This window comes from Lontra canadensis, unplaced genomic scaffold (genome assembly GCF_010015895.1).
Source record: "Lontra canadensis isolate GAN:19392208 unplaced genomic scaffold, GSC_riverotter_1.0 scaffold1, whole genome shotgun sequence".
In the NCBI taxonomy this organism is placed as follows: domain Eukaryota; kingdom Metazoa; phylum Chordata; class Mammalia; order Carnivora; family Mustelidae; genus Lontra; species Lontra canadensis.
Window position 1 is genome coordinate 106,141,064 of NW_022630995.1, and position 18,117 is coordinate 106,159,180.

Below are 18,117 nucleotides of genomic sequence, written 5' to 3' on the forward strand. Positions count from 1 at the left end.
CAGGTCCAAGTGTGGCGCAGTTTGATGACGTAAAGGCGTACGCGCCATAGCCTCCTACGCGTAGCAGCCGTCCCTGCCTCTGGGAGTTGAAGTTTCCTAAGGAAGACTCGTGAGCTCTATGAAGACCACCACGAGAAGGCTCTGTGTTGGTGTTCTCAGTTCCCTGACAACTCCTCGGCTCCGTAAGTCTCTTGGTACTGCCTCTGGCGCCTGCCTACTCTCTGGTCTTCTTTGGGCGCAAAAGGGGCTCTTGGCGATGCCATTCTCGACTAGCAACACGGCTTCCGGGGGAGAGGGGAGTGGGGCTGTAGAAATGGAGCCGCGACCTCGTTTCCGAAGGAAGTGATGTCAGATAGAGCGCGTCCCCAGAGCCACGCAGCTCCCTGATTCGCTGGCTGTAGTTTAATCCCTCCTCGAGTGCGTCCGCCGACGGGTGCCCTGGAGGGGAGTGTTGGGCGAGGCTCTGCCCACCCGCTGTGGGAGTGCCTACGGTCGGCGTTTGTGTGGGGGTCGGGATCCGGTCCCTAGTGTATGAAGAGAGTGAGTTTCCAAATAATGAAGGGAGAGGGAAATCTCGACCCCGAAAGGCTGGAAAAGTGACCTTCTGCCACTTGGTGCCTAGAGACCGCGAGCTGTCGCTTTACCTCTTTAAACCCGCCTTACCTCGTTTCTCCCAGCGAGGGGCTGACGTAGCTGAACGCTCTGAAATGCCGAGAGCCCAAGGGAAAGTTGCTTCACGTGCTGTTAGCCCCATGGTGGTGAGCCGAGGATGGTTTTTAAGAAGACAGGCGTTACTTGATTTCAGCGAACTATTTTAAGTGTTAAAATTCGGGAATTTTTTCTAAAAATATAAAGAGGATAGCAACAGATGACTTTTATCCCTTTTTGTTTTGGTGGTTTTAATTCCTTCCCCTCTCCCTATACCAGCCCAGCTAAATCATGCGCTTTCGATACTGCAGATCTGGCCGGCGCCTTTTAAGAAAGGTTTTCTTTCCCTCTCACTTTTCTTAAATGACCTGTCATTGTCAGGTCATTCAACTCCATTTTGCAGTTATTCCAACATTCGTTTGGGTCTTTCAGGAGGGGAGGTTGTCATAAGTTATGAAGACTGTTTATTTAGCCCAATCGAAACATTTTTTTTTTTTTTTTTTTTACTTTTGACTGATGTATGTCTGTGTTCCCTGCTGGAAGCTGTGCTGAGAACTGGAAATACAAGGAAGATTGAGATGACTTTTACTTACTTGTTTGTTTATTTTACTTATTTGTCTCGCACCAAACGGCCTTAGTCACCTTTATCCAGTTCTTGGTGTTATCAGACCATCTGATAACCTAATTCTGTAACTAAGCGAACCAACTTTGTAAAAATTCTCTGTTAAAGCAAACTAAATTTCACACAGATGTTTCTATACAAAATACTCTTAAATATTTGTTGAACGTGGTTGAATAAATGAAAATATACTGTGTCACAGCATGGGAGGGAGGAACGCGAAACTGCTATGGAGCTTATAAACTGGCACAAACTTTAAAAAGCAAGTAAACCTAGTAAAAAATGCCACATTTTGCTTCAGGTCATCTGAACAAGCTAGTATATGGTGAAATACTTATTGTATGGAATCGGAAGTGAGAGTTGATACTTATCTTTGAAGAATGTGATGTAAGCAGTGATATATTGGGTCTCAAGCCAGCATCATTTTTATTTTGTGCCTCAATGTATCTAGCTTATCAAAGCTTAAAAAAATTCACTCGCTGCAATGTATTTTCTTAATTCAGAATAGCTTTAAAAATAATGAAAATGTTAACCAGCTCATGACCTTTAGGCCAAGTTAAATTTAATTTAGAGTACTCAGGTAGGAAAGACAAAAGCTCCCCCTGGTGTACATGATCTGTAAAACATAGCTATATATTGCTTTTTTTTTTTTTTTTTTTTTTTAATTTTCACATTACAGAGCCAATCAACACTTTAAGTTTTTTAACAGAATAAAGAACTAGCAAAACACGATGCCGCTGATGAACAGAAATGTTCTCTTTTGGAATATGAGTCATTATTTTATGAAGGGATCAATTTGTTTCCTGTGAATTTTAAGTTTGCGTATTTAGCTTAGTGGAGCGGGTTTAACTTGTTTTCTCTACCTTGTACCGTTTTGCATACATGCATTGCTTTTATTTAATGGACTATGTATATAAAGGAAGTAAAATAAAAGTGATTCTGGGAATCAATATATATTTTAAAATTTTCTTTCTTATAATTTTTTCAGGCTTGCTGATGTTCCGCATCTCCTGTTTCTTAAGTTGAATGCTTATTTATTTTCCAGCTTTTTAAAAACACTCTTTAATGAGTGAACTCAAGGTTGTACATTGATCTCCAGTTTACCTTTTTGCTTGTATCTCTCTCATCCTGCTATTAAGTCTTTCATGTCATTTTGTTTCTCTGAATTCTGAGATTGTCAGGATGTCTTCTAATTCATCCATTACCTCTTGGGCTCCAGGTAATCTGGAGTTTGTCTTACATCTTGAAATGTTTATGTCTTTATTTACTGGTTTCCAAGTAGGCTCTTTTCCATAGATTCTTCTTTTGCTTATTTTATGCCTGCTTTTGTGTCCCAATTTCTGGTTTTGTTTTTATCGTTCTATTGCTATGAGCTCTGAAAGATTCCAACCAAATTTATTTTAAGTCTTTCACATTGTTCTCTTATTTTCAGTTTGTGAAGAGTGGTTTTATCTCCTGATCATTGATTTTCCTGGGGTTTTCCCATCATTTCTTTGTGTAACTTTGCTTTGCATAGTCCTCTTATAGAATTATCACTACCCACCCCTCAAAACCATCTTTCTATGTGCTGCTGAATTTGTGGTTGCTCCTATCCTGGCCCTGTTAAATGCTTCCTTCCACGCACAGCTTGCAAAGGTGATTCAGAGTTCTAATTCTATAGTGTTCTAAGTTCATATGTCATCTCGTCGTTTGTCTCCGGTATATTATAGCTGAGAACTAGACACGGCTTCCTTCAGGTTTCCCCAGGTAACCAGTGTGGTATAAGCCTTTAGTCTAAATTTCATCTGTTTTCAGGCTTTTTTTCATGGAAAAAGGAGCCCCATCCCCAACACTAGTTTAAGGTTCATCTTAAACCCTCTTCTAGGGGCACCAGGCACTCAGTTGATTAGACTCTTGGTTTTGGTTCCTGTCATTGATCTCAGGGTTGTGAGATTAAGCCCTTGCTCCGTAGGGAACCTGCTTCTCTCTTTCTCCCTGACCCTCTCCCTGCCCGGCCCCCACCAGTGCATGTGTTCTCTCTCTCTTTCTTTCTCTCTCTCTCTAAAATAAGTAAATAAATCTTTCAATAATAATTTTAAAAAGTGCTATTCTCTCTCCCATCCTCTTTAAAGCTAGGAGAACTCCCAGTTGCCTCTACATTGCAGACCCAGCAGGAACAACATCTATTTTAGTTCTTGGTTTTGAGAGAAGCTATACCTTTTTTGTTTCCCCTTGTATTTTATCTACTGTTGTCACGTATTTCAAGATTGAGAGACAGGATGCCTCAAAACATGAACTTTTGGCAATTATCTCTAGGAATAGTCTGTCCCATTTTTGTATTCAGTTGCATAGGAATTGAACTGGAGCTATTTTTTTCTCCTCTTTCAGTGACACAGTGTTCTCAGAGCCTTCCAGCAGTAGGGGTGAAGCCGCACAGCTCTTTTATATTCTTTGGAAACCCTCATTTTCTAAATAAGATTTTGGATTTCTGGGAGAGAGTAGAGTTGAATCTGGGTTTGAATCTTAGCTCCATCATTTCATTTGTCTATTCATTCAGCAAGTATTTAGAGGACTTTGTCCTAGATTTGTTCTAGATGCCTTGTTTCTTAGGAATTAATTAGTACTTTTGTAATTTGAGGCAAGTTATTTTTTATCTCACAGTGCCTTCTTTGTAAAATACACATGATGCTCTCTACCTCATAGGGTTGTTGTAAGGATTAATTTAGACAATATTATTTAGCATAGTAAGAATTAACAAGTTCATTATAACCACTTTCATTACTTTTTAAAACTTTTACAATATATTCACTCATTTGTTTATTCTGAAAATATATAGTAAGCATCTACTAACTGCCAGGCACTCTGTTAGTAATGTAATGTGGTGATAAATGTTAGGCAAAAGCAGACCTCATCCAGGCCCACAGGCATTTTCCAGTATAAAATCAAATTTGGGTTGTCATTTCTAAGAGATATTTACCCCCAGACTAAGGGTACTGTTTGGTTGGTGGCATAAGGAAAACTTGTGAACTCCTCCTTGGATTATCAGATGGTTCTTTCCCCTTCAGTAATTTGTGATTTAGCAAAACGCCAGGGTTTTTGCTGTAGCCCCTAATACACACATCTTAAAATTCATCTTTCAGTCAAAGTCTGGTAACCTTTGTGTTTTCTTAGTTATCCCCATGTGTCCTGTTATAACATTACATTTTTAAAGAAAGCGAGAACCCTAATAAAACTGCGTAAATTATCTTCTGCAAGGTTTTGTCCTTTCCATTATCTGAATTGTTGGGATTTTTCTCTTAGATTCTAGCTTCTCTGCACGGACTTGTTAGCCATCTCTTTAAGAAGGAAGAATCATGGAGTTTTCTCCAACAGAACATTTGCAAATCATGCTTAGTCTTTGCTAGGGATAAATAAATTTTTAAGTTGTAGTGCTAGTAATCTATTAAAGAGAAAAGACATCTTAGTATTTTTAGCTCTTTCCTAATCTGAAGGTAAATTCAGTTCTGGACTACAGATATGAAGATGTGGGTGGTTAATCCAATTAAATATGTTTGAGATGGTCTTGCACCTCCCATGACTGATTATAAGATCAGCTTATATATTTTGTTTTATAGCCAAGACTAAGGTGGATATTTATAATTATGTATTTACAATGAAATATACTGAAAGGCAACCAAATTTGTTTTCTTCACTGTCCAAAATATATAAATCTATAGCATATCTTTTGTTAAAAATCATTTCTGAGTGTACACCCAGATAATGAAAATAACCTTTCCCTTGTACTGTAGCATTAATGACAGGTTCTTCCCATCACTTTTTTTAAAGTATTTTTTCTTTCATAAAGCAATATATTTTCATTATATAAAATACAGAAAATGCAAAAAAGTGGGTAAAAATTAAACATGATTATGTGTACATATTCTTTTTAAAACCAGGTTGGACATAATGTTTATACTGTTTTTGGTTTTTATTTTTTTTCTATTTAGCATAACCATTTCCTTTTATCACTGAATAATTTTGGGAAACAAGATTTTTACTGGGTGGTTAGTATTCCCAGCCCATGTTATAGATGAACTGTAATTTATTTACAGACCCCTCTTGCTGACATTCAAGTAATTTCTAATTTTTCATTGTTAAAAATTATACTCTGGTACATATACTCTTTTGCATTAATTTTGTGTATATATCTAATCCATTTACAGGATTTTATTCTAAGGAAATAAATTACTGGGTCAAAGGGTATCGAGACATTTTAAAGCTCTTGAAACACAGATCTGCTTAACTTTCTGGAAAAATTGCTGTGACTGCTAATAGTATATGCAAACACCCATTTCATCAAATGGTCTTTGCCAGTAAATGACATTTAATTGTCTAAATTTATATTTTTTTCATTATTGATAGGATTTAATTTTAATTACATCTTTTGGTCTTTTTTTTTTTTTAACTTTCCGTGTGTGTGTGTGTGTGTGTGTGTGTGTGTGAGAGAGAGAGAGAGAGAGAGAGAGACTTACCTGTTCCCATCGAAAGTTGCTTTTCAATTTTTTCAGAGGCATCAAATAATGTCTTCTGAAATGTTGCCAGCATTTACTGAGTCTTCTAATGTTGAAAGAAAGCAAAGCTTAAGTGAAGATCAAGAGAAGAGCCAAAAGCCAAGATTAGGGGAAGAGTTTGAACCAATATCTAAAAGACAAATGAAGAAGCTAATTAAACAGAAACAATGGGAAGAACAAAGAGAACTCCGCAAGTATGTTTCAAAATGTATATATATGCTTCACCATTTGGGAGTGCTGAACTTTGCATAGCCTTTTGACACATCAAAAGTAACTGTGATAATTAAAATTGGGGCTATGTATGTTGTTAGCACTGTCAATTGGCTGTTAAAACTGTATTTGTTTCCATCTTGGTAGATTTACAGTACACTTTTTGTCACGCAGAGCCTATTGTGAGTAGCAGCACAGTTTCTGAAATAACTGACTTAGATAAGGGATATAGTTAGCATCCGTGTCCTAGATATAGAACAAAAATAACCACCTCAGAAAGATCAAATTTGGTCCTAAGATTGATTTTGCTAGAAAAACCATTGTAGGTTTTGGTGAGAGCAGTTAAGCTGAAGCTGTTATTATATAATGCCAACATTTATTGGGAGAAAATAAACTATAGTTGGTGTAGATTATAGGAAAAGTATGAAGTGTTTTTTAAAAAAAAACACTCTTACTTTGCTTTATTCTATATTAATGTTGTTTGAAAATCATGTAGGAGAAGAATGATAAAAGTAAAAATTCATCCTTAAGTCCAAAATTCAGTATTTTACAAAGTCTTAGTATAGTGTAATACTAATGATAAATGAAATGAGTAGTGAGGGTCTGTGTAGAAAGTATTTTATTGCTTTTGCAAAATAATATTCTTTCTATCTAAAGCTTTTTGGTGGACGATACAAAATCGCTGACATTTGATCCACAGAAGTAGCAGTTTTATATGGTTCAGCCTGCTAATTTAAAAAAAATTATTGGCTTTTTTTGTCTATTTAGAAGAGTCTTGTAAATATCCGAATGTGTAAATAACAACAAAAAGTTTCAATTCCTAATTTTAGACAGAAGCGGAAGGAAAAACGCAAGAGAAAACAATTAGAGCGACAATGTCAACCAGAATCAAACGTAGATGGAAATGACAGAAAACGCATTCGAAGAGATGTTGTCCACAGTACACTCCGCCTTATCATTGACTGCAGTTTTGACAGCTTGATGGTATTAAAGGTATCATGAATCATTGTCAGAAAAATCCTGTAGGTAAAGTAGGTTGAGGGGCACTTGGGTGGCTCATTCGGTTAAGTGTCTGCCATTGGCCCAGGTTATGATCCCAGGATCCTGGGGGGAGACCAGAACCCACTTCTTCCTCTCCCTCTGCCACTCCCCCTGCTTGTGCTCTCTCACTCTCTCTCTCAAATAAATAAATAAAGTCTTAAAAAAAAAAGGTAGGTTGAATAATTCTTATTTTAATAGGTAATATCACTTTAATATAAACTTATGTATTAAAATGTATCTTAAATAAAGTTTTTCAAGATCATGCCCCCTAAGTTAAACTAGCTAATAAATTGCTCTTTCTTATATGCATAGAAGAGAGAGACAGACACTGTTATTAGATTATAAGACTCAGTAACTGTATATTAATCATAAAGATCCAGGAGTGTTTTTGTTATTTGTCCTAATCAGAAGAAGAAAGTAAGAAATGTGATTGGTTTAATAGAATTATTTCTAAAGTAAGAAATGTGATTGGTTTAATAGAATTATTTCTTATTTAGTAATTTGAGAAAACTGGCTATCTGAAAAATGTTAGCAAAGAAAACATGCTTTACTTACTTTCCAAACCGTTAGTAAGTTATGAAAATAGCAGTAGAATGGCTCTACGAGAGTTTTTCTTCTTTTGTTGTCTTTTATTTATTTATTTATTTATTTTTTAAAGATTTTATTTATTTATTTGACAGAGAGAAAGCACAAGTAGGCAGAGAGGCAGGCAGAGGGAGAGAGAGAGAAGCAGGCTTCTGGCTGAGCAGGGAGTCCAATGTGGGGCTCGATCCCAGGACCCTGGGATCATGACCTGAGCCAAAGGCAGACTCATAATGACTGAGCCACCCAGGTGCCCCCGTTTGTTGTCTTTTAAGAAGGGTAAATACTTTCATGAATTAGCATTTTAAGTGGATACAAAATTGAGTTACTGATCAGGGTATTGACTTGACTTATAGTAATTATTATATCAGTATGTACAGAAGTTGAATGGAAAATGTCACAAAGGACCTGTATTTCCAGAGGAAAAAATGTACCTGTCTAGTCCCTCTCTTTTGCTTATTTTATTCTACTAAGATTATGGAATGGCCATAGGTGATTTTCAAAGTGCTGCTTTAAAAATCGCACTCTTTTATAGGACATTAAGAAACTTCATAAACAGATTCAGCGATGTTACGCCGAAAATCGGCGAGCACTCCATCCTGTGCAGGTATGTTTGGGGAATTTAAAACAGATTCCAGTTTCCTTTTATAACTTCCTCTGGAAAAGGCATAGATAATCCCAGTTGCCTATACAAGAATCTTACAGATGCTTTTCCTTAAAGAACAAAATGCCTATTTGAAAAATGTTCTAATTTGCTACAAAAATAAAGTATTTTCAACATTTATTCCTATGTCAGTCTTAGTCACATGCTGCACAGTCATTGTGTTTTGTACCCACTGACCTCATTCCTGTGTAGTTGAACATCTTTGCTAAAGGATATATATGTATTTTCATACCAGTTTCTCAGCTCTCAACTCTTTTCCTCACAGAAAGTGAGGGAACTTCCCCCAGCTTGATGTGTGCCATCGTACCTGTTGGTTAGGTTTCTTCTACCTAAAGGATTTTGAGTCTGTGGCCATTTGGAGAGGTATTCCCACTGTTAAGAGTAGATAGGGTCTTTTTTCTATTTGTTTGAATTCTAGGTGACCTAAAAATGAACACTGGCTCACTGATGTTAAGAACCAGAAATTCTTAATATATTTCTGGTTAGATATTTATTTTCTTTTTATCAAGTAATAGTATTTTTATATTTTTACATTTTATATTCTTCTCACCCCTGATTAGACTTGGAATAGGTGTCAGGGTTTAGAATCAAAGGAAAATGATGAAGACTTTGGACTGGTAAAAAACAGTGGTGGCAAAAGAAACTGAATGAAAACTTGACATAAATGTAGGGAGTTTGTAGAGAAGCGATTATTAAGGGAGAGTCAGATTGTAGCTGCTTGTAAAATGGGAGAAAAATGTGGAAGGAATACTCAAGGTAGTGGGTTATGAGATACACCAAACGTGTCCCTTTTATCATACATTTATTCTTGTATGTTTTAAAGCATGTCACAATTTTTTTTTCTAAAATGGCTATATTTTATGGTTCATTGATGATCAGATGATTTTAGAAGAAAAATAAAATACTGGACTCTGATAGTTATTTGCTCTTTCTTTCTGTGTCCATCAATCTCTTTTATCAGTTTTACTTGACAAGCCATGGAGGCCAATTGAAAAAGAACATGGATGAAAATGACAAAGGATGGGTCAACTGGAAGGTAATTAAAATAGATGAACTCTCACATAATTCCAAGTATTTTTATGCTTAAATTTTTTACTTAAATTCTACATAATGCCAATAAATACAGGAGTTGACAGTCTCTAAACCCTGTATATCACTATACCTAAATCTAATGTTACTAACGGTAGAAGCTAAAGAAACTGAAATGCCTATTCACATGTTCTCATTAAGTCTCACTTATTTTGCCACCAACTTCATCTTTTTATTTTTTTATTTCTTTTTTAATTTAAATTCTAGTTAGGTAACATATATATATATAACATATATCTAGTTAGGTAACATATATGGTGAAATTGGTTTCAGGTGTAGAATTTAGTGATTCATCACTTACATATAACACCCAGTGCTCCTCACAACAAGTGCAGTCCTTAATTCTCATCACCCATCTGGCCCATTCCCTGCCCACCCCTCCCTCCAGCAACCCTCACTTTCTTCTTTACTGCCAACTTTAAAACAATTTTTTAAAACAGGAAAAATTTTAAAGTCTGTGTGTATAATCTCTACCTAGCAAACTGGTAATACAATACCAGAGTGAGATCTCTTTAAAACTTGGAAATGTACTTATATTCTGTTTCTCCTAAATCTGTGCTATCCCATATGGTGACCACTATCCACCTGTGGATATTGAACTCTTGAAATGGGACTGGTCTGAATGGAGATGTGCTATAAATGTGAAATGTACATTGGATTTGAAAGACAGTACAAAAAAAAAAGAGAATGTACAATACCTGCTTGAAATTTTTTAAAAAATTTATTATATGTTGAAATGATAACATATTGGGTATAATGTGTTGGGAATAATATATTAAAATTAATTTCACCAATTTTTGCTTTTTTTAATGTGTCTACTGAAAGATTTAAAATTACATATGTGGCTCACATTTTTTTTTTCTATTGGACTGAACTGTTCTCATTTGCAAAGATGACGAATAGATTGGCTTTAGTATTAATCCCTGAGGAACCTTGCCCTATTCAGAGAAGTACTGGGTTAGTCCTATTTTTTTTTTTCTTTTTCTGTCTCAGAGCCAGTTTTTACATGATAAACTTTCCTTCTCACACTCACTAATCCCATAATACTGCTTTTTTTTTTTTTTTTTTTTTTGGAGAGGTGGGTGGGGAGGAAGAGAGAGGATCCTAAACTGGGACATGGGGCTTGATCTCATGACCTTGAGATCATGACCTGAGGTGAAATCAAGAGACACCTAAATGACTGAGCCACCCAGGCACTCCTGAATTTATTTTAATAATAGCCTATGGTGTGAAACATTTTCTTCAAAAGCTTTCCTAAGTTTTAAAGTACAATATATTTACCAAGTTTTATACCCATGCCTGTTTTCCTAAGAAATAATGTAATTTGTATAGGCATACTTTCAGTTATTTTCTGGCTTGTTAAATTTATTATTTATACCACCAGTTTTCCAGAGACTCACAAGTTAACTGGTCTTTACTCAGTCCTATTAAGCATGGCCATCAAATTAATAATACCATTTTCCAGAAAAGCGGCTATTTATTACCTAGTAGCTTATACATTTAAGGTGAAAAAGCTTCTTCATTTTTTATTTCTTTAAAAATTACTAAGTAAATGCAATCTGAGTCTGGTGATGCATTGTCTCTTATTCTATCAATGTAGTTTGCAAAATTTTGACTGCTGACTTTTGTTCAGTCTTGTACCTCTGACCTGATAATTTTGGTGAAGATTTCAAATGTGATCTTTATAGAAACAGATGTGTAGAATTTATTAAATCTGTAATCCTTTTGTGATGATACAGGCAGATGGATAGGAAGGGTTGGAAGAGGCATTCTTTGGTTAGAGAGAAGTTTGAGCCGATTGTGGCCAAAAAAATGCATTTGTTTTGTTGGAACAGAGCCAAAGTTAGAAAGCTACATTAGTGCCATATTCAAGAAAGAGTTACTAAGTACAAGGGTTTAACTTTCATCCTACAGGTAAAGATAAATCCTTGAAAGTAGGGTTTTTAGAAAGTGAGTCTGCCATTGGTATGTAGAGGTAAACTAGAGGGATCTGGGGCTAGAGACAGGGAAATAGCAATAGGAGACTACTAAATAATTGGGGTGTGAGGTGATGAGGAATTGAAGTAGTAGGTTCTCAATAATTGTAAAATATTGTTTCATACTTCCTTTCATATGCTGTTGGGTGGCTTTGCTTAAGGAAAAGAAAATAATCCTTTTTAGCCAATTTTTACAAAATCTTATTAATAACATCTTTCTACTTATGTCTTAAAGGATATCCACATCAAAGCAGAGCATTATAGTGAATTCATAAAGAAAGAAGACCTAATTTATCTAACATCAGACTCACCTAATGTACTGAAAGAATTAGATGAATCAAAGGCTTATGTGATTGGAGGGTTAGTAGATCACAACCATCACAAGGTACTATTAAGTTTTTATTTTTACTTTTGCTCATACTTTAAAATGGATATACCAATTTTCTTGATAGTATCAATAATACTGATAGCTGATCATTATTGAATGCCTACTATAATCCAGTCACCTTTCCAGCTAAGAAAGCATTTCACATATATTATTAGTTTGCTTAATCCTCCCTACAATACAGTGAGGTTAGTGTTGTTATTATCTATATTTTACAGATAAGGAACTGGAGGCACAGAGAAACTAAGTCTAAGCTCAATAGTAGTAGGTGATAAAGCAGATATTTGACACCAACAGATTGTTCCAGAGTCCACATGCTTAAATGATATGCTGTGTTGATAGTAGATGCTGCTGATGGTAAAATTTATACCAATTTATACCAAAATTAATGCCAAATGGTAAATTTATATGAGTTTTTAAGTATGTAATTTTCATGGGGTGTGTTTTCTTTTCTCTTGTATTTTGTACTTTTGTCTCTTCCCACCACCTCCTTACCCTCATTTGAATGAAAAATTATAGAAATTTACTTTCTAAAAGAAAATATTATTTTGTACTTGGCCAGCTACTTTGCAGTATGCTAAATTCAACCCAACTCAAGAAAAACATCTTTACCAGTTGTCTAGGGAAATGCTATCAGAATAATATGAAATAATTCATTATTCTTGTATAACATCACTCTGAGTTAGAATTGTCTGTAACGTTGGGATAGTTTATATCATCTTGTCCATTATAGCCATGTGCTGTTGAGCACATGTAATGTACATAGTTTGATTGAGAAACTAACCAATTTAAACTTAAGCAGTCACAATTGTGGCCGTAACTGGGGAGTGCAGCTCTGTAGCATCACAGGAAATTTTTATCAGAATGATCTTTAGCTTCTTAAAATTTTTTTCATAGTGGAAAAATTCTATTTTGTTGTTTGTGTAGAACCAAATTTTTTTCTCTAATGTTGTATGTTTTTCTGAACTACATTAAGTTTGTTTTCAAAAGCACCTGTCTCAGTTGATTATTTGTCCCTAAAATTTGCAAACTACTGGTTAAGAAATTTAACTCTTCTTTCTCCTGTACTTTGTCTTTTGGCTACTTCAGTTCTGTTTAGAACAGGCTTTCAGAATTTTAATTTTGAGGAGAAAATTTATATTTAACAATCTTTTAATTGGTAGGGAAAATAAAATTTATAGGCAATTTAAAATTTTTTTCAAATCAGGTTTTCATTTACTTTGTCTTTGCCATTTGTGCCTCTTACTGTTATGTAATTGAAACATAGTTTTATCTCTATATGTTTCTACATTTACGGGAAGAGTGATGATGCTTCTCTAGGAATTCAGTTTGAGTATTTTAAACTGAGAGGAAGGCAGTGTGGAATGGTGAAGAGCTATCTGAGTCAAAAGGCATGATGAGCCAGATTTTTCTTGTGGTTCTTCCGCTGAGGAGCTTTGTGTTGGGGTAGGAAACACTAAACTAGTCTTTGGTTTCCCCATTTGTAAAGCTGTTAAAGCAAATGCCCTAAACATTCTGACGATACTTTCTCTCGAAAGAACGCTTCCAGATTAGCAATTACACACACAAACACACACTTTGTCAGAAATGTTTTCTGAACTAAAGTTGTTTTTTATTCTGTTGTAGACTTTAAGTTAAAATAATCTAATGTTCTAGTCAAGTAATTGTATCTTTGTTTTAGGGACTCACTTATAAACAAGCATCAGATCATGGAATTGATCATGCACAGCTCCCCCTTGGAAATTTTGTGAAGATGAATAGTAGGAAAGTTTTGGCGATTAATCATGGTAAGCTATAAGTGCATTATGAAAATATGCTTGAGTGAACAGTGTGAAGAATAACATTACCTTTGGACAAGTAGAAAATATACATCTTGCTGGAGACAAAATTATAAAATGTAATCATTTATAATTTGTTTGAATATTGCTTATTTTAGAAAAAATTAGAAATGTAGAAAAATACGCTATAATTCCACTACCCAGAGTTACTTGCTATTAACTTCTTGGTTGTGTCCTTCCAGTTCTTTTCCTATGCATATATAATATTATTTGTTACATAATTGGATTTTTACTCTGTTGCATAAAATATTATAAATTTGGATGTTTTCTCCCATTTATAATTTTATTTTCTGTCATTGAATCATTATTAATGGCTACATAATATTCCATCATCTGAATATACAGTAATATAACTGTTGATTTTTTTTTTCTTTTTTACTTTTGTAAATAACATTGTAGTAGATACTCTTAGACCTGGGTTTTGCCTGGAGTTTTGCTAAGATTTTTTTTTTTTAGTGGAGATTTTTGTTAGTATACAACTATTTATTTGGCTCTTTTTATGTGCTAAATTAAACACTTCTCTACAGCACACTCTAGGGAATTACAGAAATGAATTTATCAATTCAAGGAATGAACTTCTAAGACCTTTGATAGTGGAAATTCCTTTTTCATAAAGAAAGTCAAATTATGCCCATCAGCAATATATTAAAGTGAGAGTACCTTGCAGACAGTATTTACATTCTTTATCTCTAATGTAAAAAAAAGGGGGGGGGGCAAGATACTCCCCAGAGTGAGTGACTCTTTATAGGAAAGACAGAAGAAATTTAGATTAATGCTAACCGGTTTTTTTTGTTTGTTCCTAGTTTATGTTAGCATATAAAGGATATAGAAGTGAAACAGATAAGAAGAATACGAAGGAAATGAAAATGGTGCCCTGCCTATTGATTATAATTGACAAAAGATAATGGTAGATCTTTGAGTGCTCAAGAACTGAATTGAGGAAAAACTAGAGATGAGGTAACAGGCCTAGTGGGCCTTGGGGCAGATTGGCTCTTAAAATGCATAGGAGAAGGAAGTGATACAAACAATGTAGTTACTAGGACATCTTAGCACTCTTAATACAAAGGCAGTGTATTTTAAAATACAGAATGCAACATTGTGATGAACCTGGCCAAGAAATGTATGGATTTTTTCTTTGTTGCAGTGTTTGAGATTATTCTGGAATATCTGGAAACCAAAGACTGGCAAGAAGCATTTTTTACTATCTTACCCCAACGGAAAGGAGCTGTTCCCACAGACAAAACCTGTGAAAGTTCTTCGCATGACAAGACATCTGTCAGGGTTGAAGATGGATTGGACAGTGATTCTAGTGAGGAAGAAAGTAGCAGAAATGAACTAGAATCACCACATGAAGAAGAAAAGCAAGATAAAGAAAATAGTAATGAATCTACAGTGAACTCTATGCCACACTAATGTCATCTGTTGTTTTTTGTTTTGTTTTTTTGGTGGTTGTTGTTTTTTTTAGTTTAAGGAAAGCCAGAGAAAATGAGGTGCTTCATAGAATATTCTAATTGGGAGAAAATTTTATTTCCTCTTATTTCTGTTGTCAATTTTTAAAACTTTTTTTAGAGCTAATTGATAAAAAGCCCTTTTAAGAAAGTATTTTTTGTTTTTACATAAAATTTAAATGCATAATTTTTTAAATAGTTTTCTAAGTCTCAAGAGTTTCTCAAGAATTTTACTTTATTGGTAAACCTTCATTCTCTCTTAATTACTGGATTATATTTTTAAGAATGTGCCTTCTGACCTTTCAGTTTTATTTTTTTATGTTTATATCAAGTGTCTTTCTGATTTTTGCCTACTTAGTTGTGGAGGTAGATATTCATCAGTCTCCTGTAAGTCTGCTGAAATGTTCTGTCTGGGAGGTTACCTCCTATTTGCAGCTTTTTTATTCAACTTAGTTACTTCAAAAGAATACAGTTATCTTAGGAAGAAGTATTAGATTGATAAACTCAACAATTTATTTCTTTTGGACTATGGAGCCCATCTCTGTTCCTCCTCTGTGATGCCTTTTTGTGGCTCTAAAGCAATCACCGAAGAGTAAAGAATCTCTTTAATGTTCTTTCCTAAGTTCAATAATGGTGGTAACTTATTTCAACTACCAAATGTAATTCTTCAGACTAGATTATTTTAAAAGGCCATTGAGTATCAATTTTGTCTTAAATTTAAAAGGAAACAGCTCTTAGCTGTCCTTTCCTTCTGTATGTACTTCTATTAAATAATATATTTCTTGGTTCTTAAAGTGAACAAAGTTAACTTTATATGTGCATCTGTCTACTAGCATATAATATATAAGCTAATATAACTGTATGTTCCTATAAATAAGCATGTATGAAAAATATATAATTGTATATATATCTGTCCATAATCATGTATGATTCTCAGTTAATAACAGAACTGAGTTGCCAAATATCTGTATAATTGCCTCAATGACTGTGTTGAACAACACTAAGAACTTGAATTTCAGAAAGTGCAAAAATCCATAGCTAAACTTTTATATGAGGACATTGGCAAGGTGGGGCTGAAAGGAAATGTTTTTATTTTCTCCTGGTAAATGTAGAGCAGATATGTTTAAAATAGTGATTATTCTTTATCATAGCTAAAGCAAGATTTCAGAAGCCTTCACTGAGTTTGGATAAATTTTCTGTTCTTTTTACTTATTGGCATCTCAAGTTATGTACACATTTGGTAGAAAGTTCATTAGATTTAGTATTGATAGTCACGGTCTCCTAATTTTTGTTGCTTTATTCCTAGTAATATAGTTATCCGTTTAAAATAAGGTCTGTAAGCAAGGTACAGAAATAAAAGCCCCTACCATTCTAGAAGAGCAAAGCATATGTCGTAAGTTGTATTTCTCAAAGGTTCAGGTTTTCCTAAGTATGGTTTAGTAGCATGAAATCCAGTTAATCCTTGAAAAGTGTGGGGATGAGGGGCAGCAACCCCCTCACACAGTTGAAAATCCATGTATAACTTTGTCTCAAAACTTAATAGCCTACCATTGACCCAAGATCTTACTGATAACACAGTAAGTGTATTAACATGTATTTTTATGTTATATGTATTATCTACTGTGTTCTGAAAATAAACTAGAGAAAATGTTAAGAAAATCATAAGAGAAAATACATTTACAATACTGTACTGTATAGAAAAAAATTCACATATAAGTGGACCCATGCATTTCAAACCTGTGTTGTTCAGGGATCAACTGTATTAGGCCTTTTACTTAAATTATTTAATATGGAATGAGGCACAAGTTAATTTTGAAAGGAGGGGGAAAATCATTACAGGCACTGTGCAGTTTGTCACTAATTATGAAAGCCCTGTATTATTTCCTAGCGCTGCCATAACAAATTACCACCCGGTGGCTTAAAACAACAGAAATTTTTTTCCCTACAGTTCTGGAGGCTAAAACTTAGAATCAAGATGGATCATGTACCCTCTGAAGGCTAAAGGGAAAAAAGTCCTTCCTAGCCTCTTCTTGGTTTTTGGTGGTCCCAGCAGTCCTTGCTGTTCCTTGGCTTACAGCTGCATCACTCCAGTGTCTGCTTTGTCATCAAATGGCTTCTGCCCCCAGTCTTCCTTGCCTGTGTCTGTGTCCCTCTTATAAGCATAGCAATCACTGGATCAGTGTCCAACATAATCCAGTATGACCTCATCTTAACCTGATTACATTTGCAAAGATCCTATTTCCAAATAAGGTCACATTTAAAAGGTACAAGATACTAGGACCTGAACATATATTTGAGTAGGCACAATTCTATCCATACAAGTTTATATCTTGGGCTATTGATGACAAGGAGACACAACCTTCACCTCAGGATAAGATTACAATGAGAAATAAGTAATTGCTGAGGTATTTAAAAATCTTTTTTAAATAATGATAATCTTTCATTTTAATGTATTACTTTTACATTGTTTTGGCTTATTGAGGTGCCTTATTTAAGACTTCATTTGCAGTGAAGTCTCCTGTATTGGGACATAATAAAGGTAAGGAATTCAGTTAGTATTTAAATAAATGCATCCACAGGAAATATGTCTCCTGAAATAATAAAATTTTCTCTCACTTCATTTCTTCAAAAACCTGCAGTGTTAATAAATCAAGCTTGTTCATTAAGGAAGGAGCGTTCTTTGGATTGATCCCCCAGAAATCAGTGTGTTGCCATCTGGAAGGATTTGAAAATACTTGAAATTGGGAAAGAAAACAAAAAAGGCAAGCAATTCTGAAAGAATGTTAAGGTGAATGAACAATCACAAAACCTATCAATTATTGCCAATTAAAAAGTAAAGTGATAGACCATTTTATAGATGGAGAGAGTCACAGATGATACAGGTAAAAGGCAAGAATTGTCCATAGATCACTGAGAATACATACAGCCAACAGTTGTAAGAAGAAAATTTTAAAAAGGGGAAAAAATGGCAGAGATTAGAATTAGACAGCAGTGGGGTATGGTGCTCATTAAACTTTGACCTCAATTGGCAGAGAGATGCTTATGTGTGTTTCTAGCTCCTAGTCAAGCACATAGAATAGGCGCTTCA

At 34.7% G+C, this 18,117-nt stretch overlaps 1 protein-coding gene across 6 annotated transcripts; it reads left to right on the forward strand.

Moving 5' to 3' along the window:
- Window positions 1–72: 72 nt before the first annotated feature.
- Window positions 73–16,695, forward strand: TRMT10A (tRNA methyltransferase 10A). 6 transcript variants are annotated; one of them, XM_032861105.1, is made up of 8 exons: window positions 73–182; window positions 5,794–5,990; window positions 6,837–6,999; window positions 8,165–8,236; window positions 9,255–9,329; window positions 11,594–11,743; window positions 13,425–13,530; window positions 14,726–16,695. In XM_032861105.1, the coding sequence occupies exons 2-8, from the start codon at window positions 5,806–5,808 to the stop codon at window positions 14,992–14,994; spliced, it is 1,020 nt and encodes a 339-aa protein (XP_032716996.1). In that variant the 5' UTR covers window positions 73–182; window positions 5,794–5,805; the 3' UTR covers window positions 14,995–16,695. The 6 variants fall into 6 exon arrangements, with proteins under 6 accessions (XP_032716996.1, XP_032716986.1, XP_032717014.1 ...); XM_032861095.1 differs by having other exon boundaries at window positions 107–182; window positions 5,785–5,990; XM_032861079.1 differs by lacking the exon at window positions 73–182 and adding an exon at window positions 382–540 and having other exon boundaries at window positions 5,785–5,990.
- The last annotated feature ends 1,422 nt before the right edge of the window (window positions 16,696–18,117 follow it).

What these genes read in the sequence shown, in the direction of transcription:
- TRMT10A (XM_032861079.1), top strand. An exon ending in ACAGCTTGATGGTATTAAAG is followed by an intron (nt 7,000 to 8,164) that starts GTATCATGAATC and finishes ACTCTTTTATAG; the next exon opens with GACATTAAGAAACTTCATAA. An exon ending in TAGATCACAACCATCACAAG is followed by an intron (nt 11,744 to 13,424) that starts GTACTATTAAGT and finishes TCTTTGTTTTAG; the next exon opens with GGACTCACTTATAAACAAGC.